Source organism: Protopterus annectens, chromosome 5.part0, assembly GCF_019279795.1.
Source record: "Protopterus annectens isolate FY-2018-M chromosome 5.part0, PAN1.0, whole genome shotgun sequence".
In the NCBI taxonomy this organism is placed as follows: domain Eukaryota; kingdom Metazoa; phylum Chordata; order Ceratodontiformes; family Protopteridae; genus Protopterus; species Protopterus annectens.
This window is the reverse complement of record NC_056735.1, coordinates 288237086-288264146: the sequence shown is the minus strand read 5'-3', so window position 1 is coordinate 288264146 and position 27061 is coordinate 288237086. Positions and strand designations below refer to the sequence as shown.

Here is a 27061-nt window from a genome sequence, read left to right as displayed (position 1 = left end):
TTACATTCATTTTATTGCATACAAGGTTTTTCATCCAGCTTAACAATGAAAGGTATATACATATATCAAAATCGTACTTTAGCTTACAGCATCAGATCTGCAAGGATAGGAAAATCAAAGTCTCTGATACAAAAGAAAAAGTCCCAATGTTTATAGTGTCTTTCCTGCCTGCATCAGCAGTTTAGAGAATTTGTCAGAATGCTAAGTCTTTCCTTTGAAGCTGGTCTGCTGACAGTTTGTTTTCCATATTTCAAACATTCTGTTCCTGAAGGACAACTCCTCTGACTCGCTCTTATCTTGCACTTCCTGTTGACGAGAGACAGCTGCATACAAAAGTTCATCTTGACCTGCCTGTAGATAATACATTTCACAAGCTGCATAGTTTATGAGAGATAACATATTTTACTTCTGACTCTTATTAACAATGATTGCCAAGCTATAAGTTTTTGCCAAGTTATTAAACTGAGTGCACTCTACACATTGAAATGCAGAATATTTATTTTACAATTTCAAAAAAATCCACTGAAATCCATTTTAACCTGTTCTTTACTCTTGCACTCTCTTTATCTGTTTATTAATAGCATTTCCTGTTATAATCACTATAGACAATAATGACTTTCTCCACCCTAAAGAAGGTTTAAGTACTGACTACATGAAGTGTAGCCTAGAGCAGCAATTCTGCAATTTACATAGGTGGGTCCATGGGATCAAATTTTCTCTAAATGCTGCCAAAACTAGAACCACCACCCACAAAGACTTATTAGTAGTCACCCCATCCATCCCTCTGGCCTTTGGTGGTCTCATCACTCTTGAGGGCAACCATTAATCCAGCCAAGAATCCACTTACAGACATCCCACTCTTTCTACAAGCTTGCTGACATGACCATCCAAAGAGTCATTAACTAAAATCAGATTTTTTTTATAAAACTGCAAGTCATCTTACTGAAAAATCTTGACAAGCTATTACATAATATATGCTCATAGACTCAGTTTATTTGTTCCCACCCATGTCTCCTGAAAGTCCTCGGCACTATATATGCAAATGGTAGAATGTATACTATCTCCATGTCTGTGGTATCTCAGAAAGCTTAGAGTTGCTACATATAAATAACAGGGGTGTGGGGTACAGCCAATCACACATAAGAGTGCAGTGAGGGAAGGCAAATACCACCCCCTTCCCCCATTGCCCAATTACTTAAGATATGATATAGGGAATTCATTATCCTAATCTGTGTGAATCACAACATACTTTTGAAATGTTGAGATCCTTATTATGGAGTTTTTCATTTCTGATAGGGAGCCCTACTAGGAAAGCCGGAATGTACTTGCAAAAAAAAAAAAAAACATTTCATTAAAACAGACTAAACAGAAATTTGAATTCAATACAATTTCAAAACAAACTAAATACTGTTATGTTAGTTTATGCTCTTACATACTTCACTTCTTAAATTTATAAGACCTTGTGGATCGTTATACTTAGCTGGGAGTAAGTGTAACACCTTAGGGAACTTTGTCACTCCTAAACAGATTTTTTTTCTCATGGAGCACCTTTGAAGAATCCCACTTATCACTCAGTTACAGCCTGTGGCAATACAGTGCTCACCTAAAAAAAGCATGAGCTATTTCCTGACAGTCTTAATTTCTAAAGTGATACAAAGCCAGAATACTTATTGAATACTTTTTAAAATCTTTTGTTTTGCTGTGAACCCAGTCTCTGTCATGCCACTTTTCAGGAAGTATTTCATAAAAATCATTACAAATAGACCACATTCTTGCAATAATAAATTACAATAAAGCTATTTACAGAAATAGGTGTCCCTGGTGGAGTATACCTCCCCCCATCTGGTGGGAGGAAAAAAACAGTCATAGGGATACTCACTAGGTGCAGCTTTGGTTCAGTGTGGTAACCAGGTGGAGAGGTCTCAACCTGAAAAAGCCTTGAGCCTTAAGACAAAATCTACAGCCAAAAATTACAGACAAAATCTATTGAGCGCCTTGGTGAGAGGGCCCAGCTGAGATTTTCCACAATACCCCAACTAGAGTTTGAGCTACAATCGTGCTCATTGAATTGATCTGAACCATCCATCTATCTGGGTCCTCCCACCAAGGCGCTCAGTAGATTTTGTTTGTAATTTTTGGCTGTAGATTTTGTCTGTAATTTTTGGCTGTAGATTTTGTCCTAAGACTTGAGGCTTTATCAGGTTGAGACCTCTCCACCTGGTTACCACGGTGCACCTAGTGAGTATTCCTATGACTATAATAAAGTACCACCTGAAGATATGCATGCATTTTGTACTGTACTTGCAAGGCAGATTTAAAAGAGATAGAAAAAGTGCTAAGCTCAAACCTATGGGTGTGGATTTTGACTTAAGCAGCCGAAGGTCTTGATTCCGTTGTTGAAGAGTCTCTCGTAGTAGCATCTGGTATTCTCTTTCCTTTCTGACAAGGTCTTCTAACAGCCTATAGAAAAGTAAACAAGTAAATAAATAAATGAATGCACAAACAACTGTAAACAGACAGCAGAGTTACACTCGAACAGGTAGTAAAAGTAATTTCCTAGTACTGGGTTACACCACCAACAGGAACTTTTGACTCAACACAGGCAGGTATCACTTCCCAGAGATTTTATTTCAGCAACCGTTAATGGTAGGCCAGCTGTTATCTATTGTTGTATGCTAAAAACAGATTTGACTGTTACTTATACTGGTAGAGACTAAGTCAGTTGTGAGTTTCTGTTTTATTTTTGCTAGTTTTCACACTTCTTAGACTCCTTGTGTATTGCAACAATCTTAAGTAAATACATTTGGACTGCAGACTTGCCTTGCATATTAAGGACTGATATCAGAGTACAGGCAAAGTAGAAGGAGTAGGGGGATCCTAAGTGAAAGACCATAACTGGCTGGGTTTTAGTAGAATCTATAACAGAAGCTGCCATTAAAAAGGGATAATTAGTAGGGTACATAAAATATTGCACAAAAACTATAGGAATCAATCAGAGGAGTTAGAAAGGATTGGGAAGGGAGACTGGCAATAAACAAAGAAACAATGGGATGATATATGTTGTTGTGTCTTTCGGCTTTTCCCGGTTAGGGGTTGCCACAGTGGAACTCCAGTCTGCTAATGATTGGCAGTAGATTTTTACGTGCCGAGTTGCCAGCCTTGACACATAACTTTCAACGAAGGTACGCCCATTCATGCATGTCTCCACAGAGAAGACGCTCTAGCTGAGAATCGAACAGGACAACTTCTTACTGTGAGGCGACAACGCTACCGCAGCACGATGATATATGTATTGCTCCTAAATATGCAACAAAGTCTAGAAGATTTAAGATTTTTGCTTGGAAATGTTTGCAGAGGTATTTTTATACCCCAAGCAAACTCCAAATAATTTTTCCTCAAGTAGGCTGTAAATGTTGAAGGTTTAATGGGGAAGAAAGAGAGAATTGGGAACATATTTTTTTAGATGTGTAATGAGTAGCCAGACTTTAAAAAAAATCCCTGCAGGCTAACACTGTCAGAAATATCAGGTAAGCAAATTAGTGTAACTAAGTAAATTTTTTTTTTGAGCTATGATACAGAATCGGAATTGCCTAGACATAGTAAAGCCTTGCTGAGTTTAATGATGGTTGCTGCCGAAAAAGCAATTACTAGAAAATGGAAATTAAAATCTAAACCCGCCTTACTAGAAGTAATGAATATAGTAACAGAGATAAAAGAACTGGAAGTGGGATCTTTAGAGAGGGTAGGAGCAAACTACATCGGAAAAAAGTGGGAATTGTGGGAACAATGCATGCAGAATAATGTTCAGGAAGAGGAATGAGATTTAAGGGAAGGCAGGAACTGAATGAGCTATGTAACATTCAATTGACAATGACTGTATAGAAAATTATATGTGGTGTATAATATTTGCAACTGAAAATATGTCAATATGGTTTATTTTCATGTATATAAATGTATGATTGTCTATGTTATAAGTGATAATTCAATAAAGATGTTTCTTGTTTAAAAAATAAAAAAGGTTACTTGAAGCACACATAAGTAGTATTATCTTACATCTGGCAAAATACCCTATAGTAAGAGCACAACAGACAGCTTTTCTCAATCTGGTCAGAGACAGCTTATTCAAATTACAGAACAAAAAGCTTTAAATTATTATAAATAAGAAAAACTTACCACAGCACCTTCAAAGTCTGTGTTCATTTCCCACCCTATACCCTGCCCACATACACTGATTCATTACGAGACATCTGACTAGTCAGCATCAGATAAGCACCTTTGCTGATCTTCTTCTTCTTTCGGCTGCTCCTGTTAGGGGTCGCCACAGCAGATCAACTGTTTCCATTTCTTTCTGTCCTCTGCATCTTGCTCTGTCACACCAACCACCTGCATGTCCTCTCTCACCACATCCATAAACCTTATCTTAGGCCTCCCTCTTTTCCTGTTACCTGGCAGCTTCATCCTAAGCATCTTTTTCCCAGTATACTCCGCATCCCTCCTCAGCACATGTCCAAACCAACGTAATCTTGCCTCTCTGGCTTTGTCTCCAAACCTTCCAACCTGGGCTGAGCCTCTAATATACTTATTCCTAATCCTGTCCATCCTCGTCACACCCAGTGCAAATCTTAACATCTTCATCTCTGCCATGTCAAGCTCTGACTCCTGCTGTTTTGTTAATGCCACTGTCTCCAACCCATAGCTGGTCTCACTACCCTCTTTCAGACCTTCCCTTTCACTCTTACTGGTACTCGTCTGTCACAAATCACTCCTGACACTCTTCTGCACCCACTCCATCCTGCCTGTACTCTATTCTTCACCTCTCTTCCACACTCACCATTACTCTGAACTGTTGATCCCAAGTACTTAAACTCATCCACCTTCGCCACCTCTACTCCCTGCATCCTCACCATTCCTCTATCCTCCCTCTCATTCACACACATATATTCTGTCTTAGTCCCGCTCTCTGGAGCATATCTCCACCTCTCCAGGGTCTCCTCCACCTGTTCCCTACTCTCACTACAGATCACAATGTCATCTGCAAACATCATAGTCCATGGGGACACCTGTCTGATCTCATCTGTCAACCTGTCCATCACCATTGCAAATAAGAAAGGGCTCAGAGCTGATCCTTGATGTAATCCCACCTCCACCTTAAACACATCCGTCACTCCCACTGCAGACCTCACCGCTGTCACACTACCCTTGTACATATCCTGTACCACTCTTACATACTTCTCCCGACTTCCTCAGACAATACCACAACTCCTCTCTAGGCACCCTGTCATATGCTTTCTCTAAATCCACAAAGACACAATGCAACTCCTTCTGACCTTCTCTGTACTTCTCCATCAACACTCTCAGAGCAAACATTGCATCTGTACTGCTCTTTCCTGGCATGAAACCATACTGCTGATCACTAATCATCACCTCCCTTCTTAACCTAGCTTCCACTACTCTTTCCCATAACTTCATGCTGTGACTGATCAGTTTAATCCCTCTGTAGTTACTATAGCTCTGCACATCACCCTTATTCTTAAAAATTGGTACCAAAACACTTTTTCTCCATTCCTCAGGCATCCCCTCACTTTCCAAGATTTCATTAAACAATGTAGTTAAAAACTCCACTGCCATTTCACCTAAACACCTCCATGCTTCCACAGGTATGTCATCTGGACCAACAGCCTTTCCGTTCTTCATCCTTTTCAGAGCTATCCTTACTTCCTCCTTGCTAATCCACTGCACTTCATAATTCGCTATCCACACATCATCCAACCTTCTCTCCCTCTCATTCTCTTCATTCATGAACCCCTCAAAGTACTCTTTCCATCTGCTCAATGCACTCTCCTCGCTTGTGAGTACGTTTCCCTCATTATCCTTTATCACCCTTACCTGCTGCACATCTTTACTAGCTCGGTCGCTCTGTCTAGCCAATCGGTACAGGTCCTTTTCTCCCTCCTTATTGTCCAACCTTTTATACAACTATTCATACACCTTATCCTTGGCCTTCGCCACCTCTCTCTTTCCACGCACCTCATCTCCTTATACTCTTGTCTACTTTCTTCATCTCTTTGACAATCCCACTTCTTCTTCGCCAACCTCTTTCTCTGTATTCTCTCCTGTACTTCTTCATTCCACCACCAGGTCTCCTTGTCCTCCTTCCTCTTTCCAGATGTCACACCAAGCACCTTTCTAGCCATCTCTCTTACTAGCTCTGCTGTAGTTACCCAGCTATTCGGTAACTCTTCACTGCCACCCAGTGCCTGTCTTAACTCTTCCCCTGAACATCACCTCACAGTTACCCATTTTCAATTTCCACCATTTGATCCTTGGTGCTGCCCTCACACTCATCCTCCTCTTCTTGATCACCAATGTCATCCTACAAACCACCATCCTATACTGCCTAACTACACTTTCCCCTGCCACCACTTTACAGTCTCCAATCTCCTTCAGACTGGCCCTTCTACATAAGAAATAATCCACCTGTGTGCATCTTCCTCCACTCTTGTATGTCACCCTATGCTCCTCCCTCTTGTTAAAATACGTATTCATCACAGCCACGTCCATCCTTTTCGCAAAATCCACTACCATCTGACCTTCTGCATTCCTTTGCTTAACACCATACCTACCCATCACTTCCTCATCCCCTCAGTTCCCTTCACCAACATGCCCATTGAAATCTGCTCCAATCACCAGTCTCTCACCCTTGGGTACAGTCATCACCACTTCATCCAACTCACTCCAAAATTGTTCTTTCTCATCCATCACACACCCAACTTGTGGAGCATATGCACTAACAACATTCATCATTACACCATCAATTTCGAGCTTCATAAACATCACTCTATCCGACATTCTTTTCACCTCCAAAACACTCTTAGCATTCTGTTCCTTCAGGATAATGCCTATGCCATTTCTCCTCCCATCCACACCATGATAAAACAATTTGAAACCACCTCCGATACACCTAGCCTTGTTCCCCTTCCATCTGGTCTCTTGCACACACAATATACCAACCTTCCTTCGGTCCATCATATCAGCTAGCTCTCTCCCTATACCAGTCATACTGCCAACATTCAAAGTTCTGACCCTCACTATCACAGTCCTAGCCATTACCTGCCTTCAGGCATGCCTTCCCCCTCTTCTCATCTTTCGGCCAACAGTAAACCAATTTCCACCAGCACCCTGTTGGCCAACAGTACTGGTGGCGGTCGTTGTTAACCCGGGTCTCGATCGATCCGGTATGTATTTCTGTACTGTTGTCTGCATGTATGAATTGGCATAATTTTACACCGGATGCCCTTCCTGACACAACCCTCCCCATTTATCCAGGCTTGGGACCAGCACACAGAAATGCACTGGCTTGTGCATCCCCAGTTTAAGCACCTTCGCTGTTGAAATAATATAATCTAGTTTCCCTGATTTACTCAAGGTCTAAGAGATATATGCTGCTAGTACTAATTGCAAACATGGCTGTAAGCCTGTCTAATCTTGCAGCTAAAGCAAAGAATAATCAAGAAATAGCGCTGGAAGTCGATGCCACGTTTTTAAACCTAGTCTTGATGACTGGATGGGTAATCACAAATTCACCCTTAGGGTATGCAACGTGGCTGTTCTTTACTGGTGCAGATAATACAGTGACTGTGTTATTATGTTGCTAATACACTTAAAATCCAATTAGGTTGCTTTAGTAAGGCTACTCACTGGTCACGTTGTTTGCATTCGAAGTAAATACCTATTAGCTGTTTCTTCCCTTCTGCTTGTGTGTGTGTGTGTGTGTGTGTGTGTGTGTGTGTGTGTGTGTGTGTGTGTGTGTGTGCTTGGCCCCCTACCTTTACCATGTCGGACAAACCTATGAGTTTTAAATGATGCACCGTTTGTGGGCATAAAATCCTGAATTTGGATGCCCACTGGAGATGTGTCTATTGTTTGGGTGTATCTCACTTGGACCAAGAATGCGAGGTGCGCACGGGATTCAACCCCAATGCCTTAGCAGATCACCACAACAAACTGTTTTTGAGAGAGCTTTTACCCCCATTTGGAGTTCAGACACCTGCTAAATCCAGCATGTCTAAAGAGCCCAGGAAGCTTCCCTTACCAGTCTCCCTGAGGGTTTCGGCTTTGGCTCTCGAGAAGCGATCAAAACTGTCAGATCCTGCTTCTTCAGATCATAGTAGGCCTTCCTTGGAGCAGAGCAGCTCCTTCGATCCCATGTCTCTCTCATCAGATTTGCCTTCTCCTCGGACCTGACCTGCTTTGAATCCTAAGACCTCAGATCATAAGGCTTGGTCAAATGCAATGGAAATAGTTTTTATCTGCAATTCACCATCTCCATCCAAAACTTTCTTGGATCCATAGGTGTCCAATCTGAGATTTAGGAACCACACACCAAGGCACTGGAAGTCCCCTTCTCCAGCCAGGTCTTCCAATTCATTGGTTTCTTCCTAGTCCTTTAGGTTTCCTGATCCAAGATGGACAGGATGATGTGGATTTTGCTCAAGGCTCAGACTTAAATGGGACTTCTACAGTCTCTGACCCATCTTCGATCCATGACAGCCCTGTCACATTTTATACCAACTCCTCTTCCAATCCCGATTACTTGCTTCAGAACCCCAAGATCTGGATACCAGAAAGAAGTTGACAGAGCCAAGGGTTCTTTCCTCAACCCTGTCAGTGTTCCAGACTGACTTGCTCTGATGCTCTCAAAACAGGGTGGTTCCTGGACCTGAAGTATCAGTGCCAACTCCATGGGGATGGTTTCAGCTCCAACTTGGTCAGATACATTTCCTTCTCTCTGGGCTTCAGCTTTTGACAGTTCAGGGCTGGTACTGTCTGGAGGCAATGAATCCAGGGTGATCTCTTCCATTTCTCCTGCAACTATTTCAGTCTTGAGGAAGGAGGGAGAGAGGAGAGAGATCCCCTGGTTTGTCAGAATTCCAGGTGGCAGAGAGGGCATTCTGTAGACCTACAGATGTGTCTCTCCCACAGGATCCTAAGCAGTCTTCATTCATTCTGAGCCTTGATCCCAGTCAGCTGGTTCAGGCGGTCCTCCAGCCCAGCCCTCTACAGGGGACCCCTTCCTCTTCCATGTCCTACCCTGTCTATCCCACAGAGGAGGTACAGCTGAAGAGGATTTGCAAGAAGAAGCACATAGACTGTCCATTGAACTCCTTGACTGAGGATATTGATTTTGATGAGGGAGAAGGATCCCCACAGTCTCCACCCAAGGACATCTCCTTCATTTATATTCTAGAGATCTTGAAATGAAAGGGTGGATGGTCATCCCAAACTCTTTGTTGTGAGGAATCGGTATTTCTGGAGGCATTTGGGATGGGCCCATCTATCTCCTGGGTCACTCCCCTGGCAGACGAGCTTATCGAGCTAGTCTCCCGCTGGGCTTGGAAGGAGCAAGACATCATGGAACCTATCCCAAATGCACTAACAAGTTTCTCAGCCCACCTGGCAGACTGACCTCGTTGGAGAAAGGGTATTCCAGTGGATGCTATTATACTGTCAGGGGCCACCAAAAAGGAGCTATCAGAACAGAGTTCCTCTGCCTACCCTCACTGCCCCCCGAACAAGGAGTCTTGGGTGCTGGACAGGCACAGGAAGTGCATCTATGCCTCAGCAGCCTTTGCTCTGAGAGAACTTAACTACTTGGCACACTTCACGTGTCTTCAGAGAGACTTGGTCAAGGAACTCACCAACTCTCTCTCAGAGTGCATGCTGGAGAAAAACCTCCCCAACTGTAGACTCTTACTTAACTGTCCAATTCTTCGATAAGGTTGATTTCCAATGCCGTGGAAAGGACCTCCCGAGCAGCCGGATCAGGCATAGCCCTTAGGAGACACACTTGGCTGTGGCTTTGCTGGTTTGCAGAACCATTTAAGGCATCTTTCACCAGTGGCCTCTTTGATGGCTCTTCCTTATTTGGACCATCGGTTAAGGAAACACTCACCCACAGCGAGCAAGAGGGAAAAATATTGGGATCAAGTTTTTTCGCTCAGAGGCCTTTTTCAAGGAACCAGCATAGCAGGAAGAAAATGTGGTTCAGAAAATCTCAGAGTTCTTTCCCAGACACTAATGAAGATTCCTCGTCTAGAGGCAGAGAGTGAGCATTTAATAACAGACGCCACCCTAGGAGCAGAGTGGGTCCACAAAATCAGGGCTTCAGAGAATCCTTCTCTGACAAGCCCTAGCAGCACTCCTGAAGTGCTGCCCAGTTGCCCTACTCTGGGGGCAGTAGGCAGCAGACTTTCATTGCACCCAAACACCTAGACAAATCTAACAAATGATTCGTGGGTGCTAAACATAATTTCCAGAGGCTACAAACCCCCCCCACACCTTCCATAAAGAATCTCCCCGATGTTCCATTCAGTCTGAGGGAGCAGGCCTTATAAGAAGTTCAAAAACTTCTAGAAAAAAAAGTCATCCAATGGGTACCAAATGAACAACAAGGATGTGGTACCTATTTACACTTCCTTTTGGTGCCAAAAAAGACAGGGGACGTAAGGTGCATATTGGACTTGAGCAAACTCAGTTTATATGTCAAGAAGTCAAAGATACACATCGTCACAGTTCAGTCCATCCTTCCATTGCTACACCAGGATGATTGGATGTGTTCAACAGATCTCCAGGATGTGTACTATCATATAAAGATCGACAGGCACTCCAGGAAATAGCCATGCTTCCGGCTGGGAGCCAATCACTACCAATTCAGAGCACTAGCCTTTGGGCTCACCACAGCCCCCCAGGTGTTTACCAAATGTATGTCAATAGTGGGAGCTCACCTGAGACTGCAAGGAATCTAGGTGTTTTCATATTTAGATGATTGGCTCCTGACAGCACTATCGAGGCATCGAATGATTCTTGCCACCCAGTACATGTTACACATTTCAGACATCTGGGAGTGACAATAAGCTTTGTGAAGTCAAAAATGACACTTGTGCAGACGATAGAGTTTGCAGGGATGCAACTGAATACAGCCACTCAAATAGCATGCTTGCTGTCACACTGTCATACCTGAGGCAACAAGTTCGAGTCCTACTTGATATGCCCACACCCTCAGAGTATGTTCTAAGAGCCCTACATTCCATGTCGGCTGCCATACTCCTAGTTCCATTGGCAAGATTTTTCATGAGAGTACTTCAGTGGACTTTGGCAGTTAAGTGGTCTGTCCTGTATCATCCATTAAATACTCCCATCAAGGTGACCTCAGTCTGCAGGTGTCTTCTCTAGTGGTGGCTACTATTGGATGATCTTTATCTTGGCAGATGTTTTACCCTTCCCCCAGCAATGGCCATAGTGACCACGGATGCTTCCTTGTTGGGATGGGGGGGCACTTCAAAGGAAGATTGATCCAAGGCACATGGTTCCCAACAGAGACCAAACTGCACATAAATGTCCTGGAGATGAGAGCAGTCCTTCTGACATTGCAAGCCTTCCAAGACTGCCTTCCTCTAGGAATGATAGTAGTTCATTCAGACAATACATAATCAGTCTGGTACATCAAATACAGGGGGAAACCCGGTGTTATCCTTTATGCAGAGAGGCCATGAGAGTGCGGGAAAGGGTGATCTCTTCAAACTGCATACTTACTGCAATGCACATTCATGGGGAGACCAACATTCTAGCAGACAGACTCAGCAGATCTATCCTGACTCCAGATGAGTGGTACCTAAATCAATCAGTAGTAAATCAAATCTTCCGATGATGTGGCTAACCTTGCTGCAACCTCTTTAAATCTCTCCTCAATGTCAAATGCAGCAGGTACTTTGTACTGATCCCCAAAGGGAGAGTCACTGAAGGATGCTCTTTTTCACTACTGGCCTCTAGGTCTCCTATATGCCTATCCCCCAATTCCGTTAGTTCCAAAGGTTCTTCAGAAAGCCAGCAAGTTAAAGAGAACTCTAATCCTCATTGGCCCTTTCTGGCCTCATCAAATATGGTTCCCCGTCCTTCGGTCTCAAGCCAAATATCCACCATGGATATTGGATTCCAGACAGGATCTGATTTCCCACCCATCAGAACCCCATTCCCCCAACCTCAAGTCCCTAAGACTAACTGCTTGGTTTCTCCACTTCCAATGATCTTAAGAAAGTTCAGGCTGGCCTCCCTGATATGGGAGATCATTCTTGCTTCTGGAAGAGATTTTCAGTTTGGGCACTGAAACGGTATATTGATCCTTTGACGGCTCCCGTTTCAGCTATTCTTCTTTTTCTAAGCTCTCTTTTTCAAGAGGGAGACATTTTTTCTACAATTAAGTTACAACTGGCAGTATTTGCTAATTTTCATTCCACAAATAATTCAGATGGATTGACCCCAATTTCAGCATCCAGACTGTGTAAAGCCTTTATGAAGGGAATTTTTCTACTCAGAGCCCCGATTAAAGATCCTTCCCCTCCTTGGGATCTGACATTGGTCCTGCAAGGTCTTACTCAAAAACCTTTTGAACTGGCTAGCTTTTATGACATAAAATGTCTATCCTAGAAGACATTTTTTCTTGTAGCCATTACTTTGGACAAGAGGGTATTGGAATTTAAGGCCTTATCATCAAAAACATGAAAATAAATGGATTTTATACTTTAAAGCATTTTGTCAACCAGGTCCTAATGAAGTGTTTTCTTTGACAGCAGAATTAAAGTTTTTACATGACTGTATTAAATAAAATGTTTCCTTTAAATATTAAATAAAATGTTCCCTTTAAGGATTAAATGATTGACTAATTGGTCTCATTATGAGCTTTTTTGTTTATATATATAGCATGGGCTTAACCAGTTATGTATTGCTTGCTTGATGAAACAGTGTTAACTGTGAAAGTACTTAGTACTTGCGTTTTAATAAATGTTTTTTATCAGACGTGAGCTTTTCGTGGTTCTGATACATTTACTATACAATTTTGGTGGATTGCTTTATTTGTATCGATTTACTGGCCAGGTTTCCTGTGATTTACGTGTTACTTATCAAAACCACCATATATTGTCTTTTTCAAAGAAAGAGTCTCTCTCATGACAAACCCTTCTTTTTTGCCTAAAGTGGCCACGGAAGCAAACATAAATCAGTCCATTCATCTTCCAGTCTTTTTCCCTAACCACTCCAAATAAAGGTGAATATATGATCCACTTACCTGATGTTCAAAGACAGCCGTGTTTCTATCTGCACAGGACAAAGGAACAGAAAGTCTGAACAATTATTTGTATCCTTTTCACCTAATAGTTTAGGCCAAGCAGTTTCAAAAGTAACCTTGGCTAAATGGATTACAAACTGTATATCTGCAACCTACTCCTTGAAAGGTTTGGAGTTGCCATGTTCACCAACAGCTCATTCTACTAGGTCAAAGCCTACTTCTTCTGCATTCTCTGCTAGGACCTCAATTGATGAAATCTGTGTTGCAACAACCTGGTTGAAATCACACAATTTTTTAAGTTGGACATAGTTTCCGGTAACAGAACATCATTTGGTTCCATGGTGCTCAGGCATATCCTTCCATAAGGACCACCCAGGAATTCAGTACCAGGAGACTCTGACACTATTGAAAGCAATGATGAAATGGGCAACATCTGATTTAGGAGTTACGTACTTACCATAACTATGTATCTGTGTTGTCCTATTTCATTATTCCTCACATTCCCGCCCAGCCTTCCCCCTTCCAAAAAAGTCTAGAGGCACCAGGAGGAAATGTAAAATCTTACCATAACCATAAATTTCCTTCTCTTCTATATGCCGCAGTATCCACAACATGAGGGAGTCCACCTCTGGTTGACCAGTACATCTGGCCGTTTTACCAAAGTTAAATGCTACTGCGAAGGTACGTGTATCAGTCACCTTACATTGGCCATAAATGGATGTCATTTGATTTGTGATTACGTCCATCCTGAGGGGTAACTTGTGGTGATTAGATAGATAGAGAAGGGGGAACCAGTGCTATCTTGGCCAAAAGGGGGTCACCAACAATAGTTTTTGGTTGTTCTCTGAATATTCAGTAGAACTTTCCGAAGAAGAGGGAAGAGGGGGAATGCATTTACAAACATCCCCTTCCAAGGAAATGAAAGAGTGTCCACCTTCCAAGCCCCAGGGGTGTGTATCCTGGTGCAGTATTTGGGAAGCTGTCTGCTCAAGGAGGAGGCAAACAGGTCTACCTGAGGAGTACCCCATCGAAGGACCAGGTCCAAGAACACATCCCTGTGTAACATCCATTCCTGGGATTGAGTCATGGACCTGCTTAGTGAATCTGCCATCACATTCTGAGCAGAGGGGCTGTAGACTGCCTGGAGAGAAACTTGGTTCTCCTGAGCAATCTCCCACGCATACAGAGCAAATCTGCAAAGGATGTAGGACCGTGTCCCCCCCCCCACCCACACTTACTGATGTACCAGAGGACTGTGGTATTGTCTGTGTACCATCTCAGCACTGCTGGTAACAGTTAGGGATTGAATATTTGTAGTGCAACAATCAAGGCCCTCATATTCTTGATGATGATATGCTCCCTCAACTGGGAGGGGGTCCAAACATCTCGCATTCTCTAGTTCCCTAGGGCCCCCCAGCCCATGTCTGATGCATCTGTATACAGATCCTGGTTGGGGGGAAGGGGTTGGAAAGGAAGTCTGGATTTTTTTTAAATCTGTGAAATCCACCACTTTAGTTCTTTTGCTAAACAGGGAATGAGGGGGACCACAAACTCTAGAGGATGAAGGTGTTGTTTTCAGACTGTTCTCAGGAACCACTGAAATTTCCTCATGTGCAGCCTTGTCAGGGGTACCATGGGGATGGTGGAGGCCAAAAATCCCAGTTGTCTCAAGAACCCCATGACCGACAGAGATTGTAGTGGAACCAGTCCCTGAAAGTAAGTGGTGAGGGTCAGAAATTTGTCTTGGGGCAGGCAGGCCATCATTTGGTCTGTGAATATCCTGCAGCCAAGAAATACATGGTCCTGTGATGGAGTCAGAGAGGATTTCTGTTGATTTATGGTGAACCGCAAATCCTTTAGTAGGGACATAGTGCTCTTGTACCAATCCTGGGGATGGAGCCTGAATGAGGAGATCATCCAAGTAAAGGAAGATCTGAATACCCAGCATTCTGCAGAAGGCTATGACAGGGACTGCACATTTTGTGAATAGCAAATGACCAGATGGCAAAGCACAGAATTGAAAATGTGAAGAGTCCACACAGAAATGAAGGAATTTCCTGAAGAGTGGGTAGATAGGGATGTGCAGCTAGGCATCTTTTATGTCCAAGGACACCAAGTAAGCCAGAGGAAGAACCAGGTGAAGGAATGTAGGAAGAGACAGCATGAGAAAGGAAGACACCTTGAGAAAGGTGTTTAAATGAGATAGGCCTAAAATAGGCCTCCAAGGACTTTCTTTCCTGGGGACTAGAAACATTCTGGAATAGAATCCTTTTCCCCTTAGATATGGAGGTACCTCTTGAATGGTGCCCTGGGATAGCAGAGAATGTAGAGCTGAAGGAAAGGCCATTTGGTCTTGGGGGGGGGGGGGGGGGGTTGAGGAATACCTTGAAAGGGTGATCTGGATTCCAAGGTCTTGAAATAACCTTGTTTGATAATGGTAAGGACCCAAGAGTCCTGGGTAATCCATTTCCAAGCTGGGAGGGACAGAGATAGATGAAGAGAGACAGGGGTAGGTGGATTTAGGGCCTGGTAGTCACATACTATCAGGTTTTGCCTGAAAGAGCTGCTTTTGTGCTGGAGAAGAATGAGAGGATCTGGAGGGTGCCTGCTTTCTGGTATCTTTTCTCCCTTTAGAAGAGAAGTGTTCAGAAGGCTTTCTCACGAAGGTTGTCTTGACTGGGTAGTTCCTCTGGAAACAGGGAACAGGGAACACAAAGATGTGCCTAAGTGCTTGTAACTCTTTGCCCTCTTCCTGAAGGGCCTTGAAGAGCTGATCAGCTGCAGAACCAAATAACGCCTTGTTATCTAAGAGTGTGTTTGTAATCTGGCAAAGGCTGCAACCTGTGCCAAGAATATCTTGTTAAAGCTGACCCTGATGCAGCTGCCCTGACAGAGGCCTCCAATGCATCGTAACTACATTTTATGGAATGTATCCTTACCTGGCTGCAGGATTTAAGAAGGCTAGCTATTTTGGACTTGTTGGGCAGTCTGGTAATTCTCCAAATTGCTTGATGGCATCTCTCAACAGAGCCAAGGAATACTTGGCCATATGAGTTTGATAGTTAATGGCCTTAACAGCCAAGGTGGCGGAAGTATAAATATTTTTGCCCAGCTTCTCCATAATCCTACTTTCCTTATCAGAGGGGAACAAGGAAGCGTAGGGTAGCAATTTGGAAGTTTTGTCAGCAGCCACAGAAATGGTGCTTGGGTCAGCTGTGGGAGCCTTGAAGAGGAACTTAGTATCCTCAGGAATTTTGTAGAATCGGTCAGGGCATTTAGGTGCAGGAGGTTGGGAGTCTTGGGATTTAAAAGCAGGCCAAAAAGGCATCCAAAAAAGCAGGCTAAACAGGGGGGGATTACAGAGGGGTTACGAGACTCCATTTTGTAAAAGGTCATAACACCTCTTTTGTGTCTCAGAGACCTGACTGCAATCCCATTTGAAGTAATCTTTCATTTGCACAATGATCTCCCCAAAAGTAATATCTTCCCCAGGGAGTCTGCTCCATTGGATTTCTCCTCTGGAGAAGCATACCCCAGAGGAGAAGCAATCTGAGAAGGGCAGGTTAGAGATTACTTCCCAGAGGAAACTTCATTCTCAGAGGAAAGATTTTCCAGAGGCCTTTTCCTAAGAGTGGAGGGAGAAGGGGCCTGGACAGGAGCTGCTGTCTGACATAAGGCCATGAAGGCATTAAAGAGGTCTTGGGTAAAGACCTGCCAGTCTGGGGCTTGTTCAGAGAGAAGAGGTAGTTGAAATGGATTAGTATGTTTAGTTTTCTGTTTCTTCCTTTTAGCAGCCTCCAACAAACAGTGAAGAGTAGGGGGTCCAGATGCTGGGCGACATTCCACAACATCTGAAAAAATATTTACCTGGACCACAATTTGAGTAACCCCAAGCAGGCCTACAGAATGATAAGCCATGGTCCCCCCCCCTCCCCACGGCTCCCAGGTCAGAAGCTCACGGATCCCTCAGTGATGTGCTGGCAGTCTCCCTAACGGTTTCCAACATGGTACTCATCAATGGAGATTCTGCGGTTTCTGATGCAGCCTCTGGGCCTTTATTGGCCTTGGGAGGAATGCCTGTAGAAGAGGCAGCAGCCATTGTTTCAGACCTAGGTTTCCTGGCATTCTTAGATTGTGGCTCTTCCGAAAGTCCCAACGTCGGATCCATATCCTGCCCAAGGTGTGTCAGACGCTGATTTTTCTAAGTGCAATCTAAGGGAAGCGAGACAGCTTCTAAGAGTTTTAGGGACAAATGCCTTGTAAATCTTGCACGATGTATGATTATGTTCTGGTCCTAGGCAGAATAGACAGAGCTCATGCGAGTCTTTTTTATGGAATCTACCTTCCACACTGACACTTGCTCTTCCTACCTGACATTAACTCACAAGAAACACAGCAGCAAAAAAGGTAACAAAAAACCCCTATGGGGTACTTATCTGAGTACAGGTGAAGCCTGAGGCAACCCTCCCAAGCAAGTGACGACTGGAGCTGGTAGTCAAATAGGCAGCAGAGAAGTTCTGAGGTAGGTGCATGCTGACGTCTAGTTTATACTTGACGTAAGCTGACTGAGATGGACCAACACACGTACCTTTACAGTAGCATTTAGCCTTGGTAAAATGGTGGATGTACGAGTCAACTGGAGATGAACTCTCTCATGTTGTGGATACCGCAGCATATGAATAGAAGGACATCTAGAGCTCCATAACTTTTACAGTCTGAGATGGGATGAGATCAGTCTAAATATATATATATATATATATATATATATATATATATATATATATATATATATATATAGATATATATAGATATATATATACATATGGGTCTACTTCTCTTAATCAACAACACAGTTTGTCGAGTAACAGAAGATTGAACCCACTTCAGCGAAAGTGCACTTTCACTGAAGCCGATTGTCAAAAAAACAAAAAAATAAATTGAAACTGTTTATGCAGGCGGGCAAGCCCCCTGCACCCCCCACCCCACCCCCCCCCCCTACTTAAATATACCAACTCTGAGATCGCACTACAGTGGGGAAAAGGATATATTTCCTTATCCTCACTGTAACCGGCTTATGCGAAAGTGCACTTTCGATATTGTGCACTTTCACTGAAGTGGGTTCGATCTTCTGTTACTCGACAAACAGTGTTGTCAGTTAAGAGAATGGGATATATATATATATATTTTGTATAATGTTTAATTTTTTTCCTTTCCTACGTTGGGTTGGTAAACTCGATCTGAAAAGTTAGGGTTGGTGCATGGCATTGTGGGAGTGGGAGGAACATGAGACTTAAAGCAACAGTCTTTGGAATGGCTGGATCGGATCCGATATCAGATCCTAATACCCTATTGTGAGGAATAATGAAACTAGACAACACAGATACCAAGTTATGATAAGTACATAACTCCTAATTTTTTAACCTATCAAGCTTAAAGCAGTTCACACATGACATTTCATTTTTAATTCTATTACAATGTAACTTAAAAGTTTACATGTACACCTTTTATTTTTCTGCATGTCATTCTCTCAATCTGATACAGTAACATTAACAGTAAAAGCAGATAAATTTCAAACAGAAAAATGTGGACGTGGGATAAAGTGCCAAAATTACTCAAGCAACACTTCACTGAGTAAAATTTCAAACTTCAAAATCACTGTATATAAGAGTAACAAGATGGCCTGGCTTCAGTGTTATTCGGTCTGCTGGAAATCTAAACGGAAAAGGAAATAAGCTATGTAAACGCATTAAACTCATAGCGTTTACATCCTTTTAGGTATATGGGTTGCCTTATCAGTCTCTTACAGTGTCTGGTTGCTGGGTACAGAGACACAGTCTGGTTCAATGACTATGTACAGCCAGTGGCATGAGTCACTCCTAGATGCTTAAAATTACTGTAATAAGGTCTCATACCAGAAAAATATCTTGCCAAGCTATGTCTGGTTATTTGCAATGGTGTAATGGTGACTATCTGTCCCTTGAACTGTGTAAACTTATAAGGTTGCTAAAAAAGTAATTGTCTTGGCTCACTTATTTTAATAATATGGACTGTCCCACTTTTAAGTTGTGCATCATGGCTTGTCGCTTGACTTCTGTAAAGAACTTTATTTTGTTTTTCTGCTGACAGCCTCCCTGTTGCACTAGTTAATCAGGTTTGGGTTTGGAATGATAAAAGTAAATAATACAGATATCCTTACTGTATTGGTTAATCTATGACAGGAATCACCTAGACAGATCAGTGGATGGGTAGATGTTTTCTGCTAATGACAATTTATCACTTTTGACTGTAAAATTCCACATTCTGGGATGCTTGCTTCTTTATGATATATGCTAGGATGTATTGTACTGGTTGCATAAAGATATATGTCCATAGTATGTGCCACGTCTTCCTACAAGCAAAGAAATAGTGCAGAGGCTGGTAGAGGACATACTCATCAACAAGGGGCTATCTGATCCATCAAGGAGTGTCCCCCTCATAGATCAACTGAAACAATAAAAAATATATATGTATACGTAACATCAGGGACCCTCCTTGATGGTTCTTTGGATCAAATTCCAAGCAGTAACTATAAGGGCAGAAGGATCAAGAGGACACTACAAGCAATGAGCTTAGAAAACAGAGATCTGGAGTTCTGACTTTCCCAAATATTTTCTGACCACTCAAGTCTGATTTGAGATAGTAATGCTTGCTGAAGGTATGCTTCACAGACCAAATATCCAAAACATAAATGTCTGTAATGGAGACTTTCTTTAAGCAAGCACTGGAAACATCCAATCCTCTAGTGCAGTCAGCTTTCATTGCAATATTTGCTAATAGGCAGTTAGGGAAAGAATAACAACACTAATGTAATGGCATTCCCCTTGGAAACTGCATCTTTGGAACCAGCAAGCTCTTCTCTCCCTGGTACAGAGGAAATGAACCACAGTACTGCATCTCTAAACTCAAACTCTTGATACAGGTAACACCTAAAATGTCAATGCATATCCAGGGTTTTAACAAAATGCACAGTTTTTCCATCTCCACAAAGAAAATTATGGAATAAACAAACTGGTTCAAGGACTACTTCAAAATTACCTTTAAAAGGAAATATGTATTCTTTCCATAAGTATCTTTTTGGCAGGCCATATACCATTCCCTACACATAAGGGTCTGAAATTCTGAGATTCTACGATTAAAATTGACATCTACAATTAAAAGATCTTTCCAAGAAATTAAATTTGACACTAATAAGATAGTAGGCTCAAACAACAAGTGCTAAGTATGCCCACCATGAAGCTCAGGACCTAAGAAGGGAACAAATCTTTCAAAGAAGGACAAAGATGCAGCACCTTAAACAAATGATTGACCAGTCAATGCTAGGCCATAATCTTGACATTGACCAAGCTGATGATGTGCAAAATAGTGGACACATGCACTCAGCCCAAGGAATAACTAAGGTCCAATAATACAGGAGCATGAGATACATCAGGTCACCTGCAACCTGCTAGACCAGGGTTGTGGAGTGTACAAATCTGCCTAAATTGACAACTATTTTCACTTAGAGGGATAGGTCTGCCAAATGGAAAGTTTCAGCTGCCTCAGCAATCTGTAAGACCCAGCAGTCAAATCCACCAATATCAAGGGGTCTACATTAGATCCCAGGCCCTGAGGTGGAGCTAAATGTAAGCTCAGCCAAGGAGAACATCCTTGGCTTAGATCAGCACAGTTTCCTGTATCCCTAGGGATTTCATTATCCTGGACCATACCCTCATCATTCACTGGGGGTGACAAAAATTACTTTTGGTCTTTCTTCCCTGAATTTTCAGTCGGTTAAAAAAATAGTCTGAATGTGTACATAAATCACCTGTGCTATAGGCAAGACAGAGAAAGAGAGCACATCCTATACACTATATCTCTTGTCCTGCTAAAATGAGTAAAGCAGAGAGGTGACCACATTTTCTCATGTCACAAACAGTTCAGCCCCTGGAATGTTCAACTCTGGAAGACATCCATCTAAGTGTTTGCGGTTAACAAAGCTTGCCAATTACTGCAAACTGTGAGCTGTCACACCCCAAATGACTACCTCCAGGAGGACCTAATGTGCACTAACAAGCGGTGCTTAGACCACAGTCTCAAAATAAATCACAAGAAATGGAGTAAGGTGTCCTTTGGCAAACCCAGGCACACAAGCTTCTATCATGCATGTAACACTCCCCCTTAAAAACTGACTCAGTCATTAGGGGCTTGGACATTTTCATTGCAATGAAGCACTTTGAACACCACATTATCAGTGTTGTTAGGAAATCCTTTTATATAGTCAGACTGATCAGCGGGGGTATCCTTCTAGATCCAGTTAAGTCATCATCCCCTTTTGCTCTTTTCCTATCAAGCTAATTGCATATCACAATGCCGTCTTTGGTACACAATTATCTAAGCACATGACCCAGCTCAAGAAACCATAGTGTTTCCTTACTAAAACCATCATGGGCATGTCCACCTTAAAGTAAGTTGACTGCCTTAAAGTGCTCTTACACTTGGTCTTGTCCTACTGACTTTTGAGGGGGGGGGGGGCATCTGCCTAATCTACACAGCACTGAAGGATCAGATTCTATGCAACCTCTTTCACTTGCACAAATGTAATAACACCCTCAACAGCTACTCAAGAGATCTGAACTCCCACTGAAATATAAACAGGACCTGCTGTCATGATGGCTATCTATCACAGAGAATACCTCACCTGGGGGTGATTTAAAGCATAGTAGTTCCCTGACCCTTCTTAAATGCAGCCTGGATGACTGAATGGGCTGTTGTAATTAAACCCTTGGTCTGACCCCTCAAGATCTAGATCTTATGGAAGGGGGATGCAACTAGGTTGAAAGTAATTGAGCCTTTTGGGGGGGGTATGTTATTAAATTTCATGTTTTGGTAAATACAGTGTGGGATCATTTGAGTAGGCTATAAAGGATCCACCAGATCAACAGTCTAGTAGTAGCCTATGAACCTATGACCGTATAATATTGGCTCATACAAAAAGTTTTTTTTTGGGGGGGGGGGTTCCCCAGAAGACACTCCAGAACTTACCATCATGTAAGAAAGAAGACTGGAGAAAATGTTAAGGCACTCTTGGTGCCTTTACCTGCCTCTGAGTAATCATTTCAGAAACTAGTTAAAGATATTGTGGGATTGTTGACTGCCCTGAGTGTCTCACATAAAATGTTTAAACTGGTAATAGTGGATTATATGACTAGACACTGATGTTCTGGCATTATATTTTGTACGGAAATAGAAAAAGAAGATTATGTTGTCTTATGTGTCTCCAGGAAAGGAGTGTTGTAACTGAAGATGAATTTTTATGTAGGGATAAATGGGTATAAAACAATTCCATTCTTCTGTCAGAAATATGCTAAAAGCATACACAAGTCATTTAAAGACAGAATAGGATAAATATTTATTATAAATATTTTTGGATATCGAGAGAGGTTTGAAAAGTTCACTGGGTTCTTATATTTTATATAGCTTTGGATGAGAGGGCCCTTGGTTTTACTTTATTTATTTACCCTTTTTGTTAATCAGGTTATTTTCACTAGGCTTGTACCCTCTTTTCAGGGTAGACCAGTAGTGATATTTATATGAGATGGGGAAATTTGGCCATGGCATTGAGGAAATTCCCCTTCTGTTTTTGATAGCTGTTATGGGATCTTTTACATGCACCAACTCAGGCAGATGGGTGCATTGTTTAATGTCTCACCTAAAGGATGAGACACTCAGGAGTGTAGTAGCCCCTTTAGATCCAACATCCCTCCACACCACAGGTAAGTGTGCTACTTGTTACACCATTCAAATTTATTATGAGAGACAGTTAAAAGTGATTCCCATGATAAAAACCTTGATGAATGTGTCCCAAACCTCGGGTTAAAGAACTCAATGACCTACTCAAAAGAACATAAGTAGCTTTTAGGCAACAAAGCATTTGGCATGATTAGAAAGTAATAAACAGCAGGTGAAAGTATTTTTTCTAGGCAGAACAAACTGAACTGTAGTTGGGACAAACATTTCCTATTGTAAAGAAGTCAAATGATTTTACATTTCAAAGGTAAACCCTTTCTGAGAAATGTGTTGTTTTTAATGGGAATAGAAAGCCACAAACATTTATTAAAAAAATCTTGTTCACAATAAAGTTTAATGATTTGGGGTATCCAAAACTGTCTAGCTTTTCTACTGTGAAGGAAAATATACAAAACAATGTCCTGTAAATAATAATTTTATGTGATTAAATAACACTTATTATTTATATATTTTTGATTCAGTGTATTATTTTATAAGAGCTGGGCGATGAAAGCAGATTAGTAAATTACTGCGTATTACTGGGCTGCAGCTATTTGACAACAGAATTAATATTTTTGATGACTGGAGAACATTTAGCCCCTTGGCAAATAATACCTACTGTAATAATTCTGTACTGAAATACTTAAGTGGTTCAACTTAACTCATAGAAGATTATGCAGATGAGTTATGAAATTACTGATCATATGATAGTTGCAGTTCTTCATCTGTGTGTGTCTGTAACATTGAGGGCCTGATTCCAAAAGACTTGCTGTCAGTGTAAGTGACCAATTACAATGAGAGCAAGACTTTTGTAATCTGGACCCTGGCGTAAGCCTGTTTACCGACAGGCCTTTACATCGAAGTAAGTCACTTGCACTGAGAGCAACTCTTGGAATATGGCCTTGTATGTGCCAGAGTTTTGGCAGTTGTAAGAAGAAAGTATTATACACTTGTTGCCATTGCAATTAACAATAGTGGCCAGGGCACCCACCTGATATGTGTGTGTGTGTGTGTGTGTGTGTGTGTGTGTGTGTGTGTGTGTGTGTGTGTGCATGCGTGTGTGTGCGCGTGTTTGTGTGTGTGTGTGTTTGTGTGTGTGTGAGCATAAGACTACAGTGTGATTCTTCTTAAAACATGTACTTAAACCTTTGACCGTCTCACTGACATGAATCACTCGCCATGTGTAGGAATGCTACTCTTTTGCATGCTGTGACTTTGGCACTGATCCAGCAGAAACCAGTCTGTGACTACTATGTGTTTGCATTTTCCTGTTCTCATCAGCTCTTTGTCTCATGACAGAATTTTCTGTAACCTTAATTTACAGTCTGCAAATATCAATATAACTTTCTGTTTGTTCATTTGTCCTGTAACTAGATCTCTTTCAAAAGGCATTTTTTAAGGACTGTTATGACTCTATCTAAAAAGTATTCTCATTGCAAAACTTAACCATATGTTACAGTACTCAAGACTGTACTGTTTATAAAATCAAAGGTAAAAAAAACTATTGAATTGATTGGTCTTGCTATACCTGCTTAACACTTTTTGATAGCTTCCAGCACAAAATTCATAACTGGTACTAAAAAGTGATAGTAATATATAGTTTCTATTATGTCTGCTACTCTTAGGTACTCAACCAAGCTGAATGTATCTGTGTTACCGTTTAAATTGCACTGCTCCAGATTATCTACTCTTACAGCCTTACATATGTAAAAATGCACAATTATTTCATAGATGTTACTATTTTCTACAGTAAAATTATCTACAAAAAATGAAATGTGAAATTATTTCACAAGTGCTCATATTTCTATGGTAAAACTGCATACCAAATAATAACATCTAATTAAAATAAACAGGAAACTAAGAGTACTACTTAAGTCCAACAAGGCCATGATAACCTCAAAGGCTAAAGACAACTACAAGGTCTTCTACAGCTATGTCCAAACCTCAAAGGCAGCACACAACACTGCTCAATGGTGCCACCTTCACTGAACAAGGCAACATTGCAAATTTTCTGTCTGACAAATTCAGCTCAAACATCAACCACCCAACACTCCCCCCTGCCTCCACCCATAAAATAAGTACTAACTTAACCTCCCAACTATTAGCAGGGAGCAGGCCCCGGTAAGGCTCGCTAAGGCCAAAAACACAGCCTCCTTTCCGGGATGCCTCCTAAACAGCTTAAAACATGACCTATCAAGACCACATGAGTCACTTTTTCAACTATAGCCTTATACCAGGGTTTGCACCATAAGAATGGAGGACTGCAATGTTTATCCCACTTCACAAGGATGGACCATCAACTTACCTGGGAAACTACAGACCTATTAGTCTGATTAGGGTAATGCGAAATGTCATAGAACAAATTATCATGGGAATGATCATCAAAGATATAGGCAACCTTCAGACACTGGACCCAACCCAGTTTGGCTGTGTCAAGGGAAGGTCATGCCTACTAAACCTGGTGGGCTTCTTTGACAGGGTCACCAAGGTAATGGATGAAGGGAAAATAGTGCATACCACCTACCTGCACCTGGCTAAGGCATTCAGTACAATATCCCACATGAGTATAACTGGAAAACTCATTGAATTGGACATAAACTCCTACATAACTTGCTTGATTCCAACCTGTCTCATAGACAGGACCCAGGAAGTCAGAACTGGTGATACCACCTGAAATAAGAGACATGTTAGCAGGGGGATACCTCAGGGCTGTGTGCTGGGACCACTCCTAATTGGGATCTACTTCTTGGAGGTAAAGGCTAATGTCAAGGGCCTTTGGCTGACCAGGTTTGCAGATGACTGCAAATTTGGGGCTATCATAGACCCCCCCTTGACAAAAATACTTCTTACAAGAGGGTCTAACACAGACAAATGACTGGTGCCAAAGTCATGGATTAAAACTCATTCCAAGAAATGCATTATAATGCCTTTTGGGAAAACTGCCACCCAAGCTAATAACTCCATTGATAAGACATCCCTAAGAGATGACCTAATAATCTGGACTTGAACTAACGTGGTCAAAGTAGTAAGAAAATCAATACATGTTAACCAACTTACAATTTAGGGCATGGCATCCAGCTAAGTGCCACTTTATTTGACCCTTATCAAACCCATCATTGAATATAAAATCCCCTTCAGCAAGTACCTGACCAGACATATGCAACAGCTGGAATGCCCTCAAATGTTCCTTACTAGAAGAATCCAGGGTATAAGCACATTGTCCTGTATGGATCACCTTAAAGCTCAGTCTCATTACTCTGTCTCCTACAAGTTACCGAAAGCCTTTCATATCTCTCAATCTCTAACAGCAAGAAATCTGGACAAAGCCATAAATAATGGGGGGGACAAAGGCCCAAAAATAGGGACACTTTTTAAATATTGCTCTTACAAACTTAGAAAGTTAATAGAATAACAGTTTTTTGCATTAGCAAGAATTTTCTGAAGAATAAGAAGTCTGAAATCCAAATGTCCATCACTATTTTCTGACTTCACCCTTCAATGATTTGCCACAAAAACACAATTTTATGAGAAACAGACCAAAAATATGAGACAAAAATCTGGACATTGTGTGAAAATTTGTGCAGTTGAGAGGCATGGAGGCAATCTGTGCTTGGTATACAAGGCATCCTCAGATCCAGCTATGATGGACCTTTCACACATTTGCAAAATGAACACCATCATTACCAGTAGAGCCAAGGATTTAAATTTTGCTTGTGTCATAAAAAAGACATGTTGCAGAAACAAATATGAATCTCAGAGGATCCCCATGCTCTGGAACCGTCCATCCATGCAAAGTACAGTCCATCCCTAACCCTACTTAAATGTAACCTTGACCAATGGATGGGTAATTGGAAATTCACACTGGGTCTGGCCCCAATGTCTCTGATAGAGACAGGCACACAGTAATGCCCAAATAAACATACCCCCATAAATAACCTCTAGAATTTTCCTAACCAACATACCACCTAATAATAAACACCCATGATACATAGGGACACAATTGGTTTGGATTGCATGGCTAGCCTTATAAAGGCCCTGGTTATCATTAGCCGCGTATACACCTATGAACCTATTTACTCTCAGAATGAGTGCCTTTTTGTACAGAATTTGTATGTTTTCCTGATTCCATGTGTTTTT

At 41.8% G+C, this 27061-nt stretch overlaps 1 protein-coding gene across 1 annotated transcript in view; it reads right to left on the bottom strand.

Moving 5' to 3' along the window:
• Nucleotides 1–27061, bottom strand: part of MAP3K15 (mitogen-activated protein kinase kinase kinase 15) — a 1833462-nt gene that overhangs the window by 80331 nt on the left and 1726070 nt on the right. Inside the window, exon 26 of the mRNA XM_044072272.1 lies at nt 2348–2460. Coding sequence (XP_043928207.1) covers nt 2348–2460 — 113 coding nt within the window. The remainder of the gene's footprint in view (nt 1–2347; nt 2461–27061) is intronic.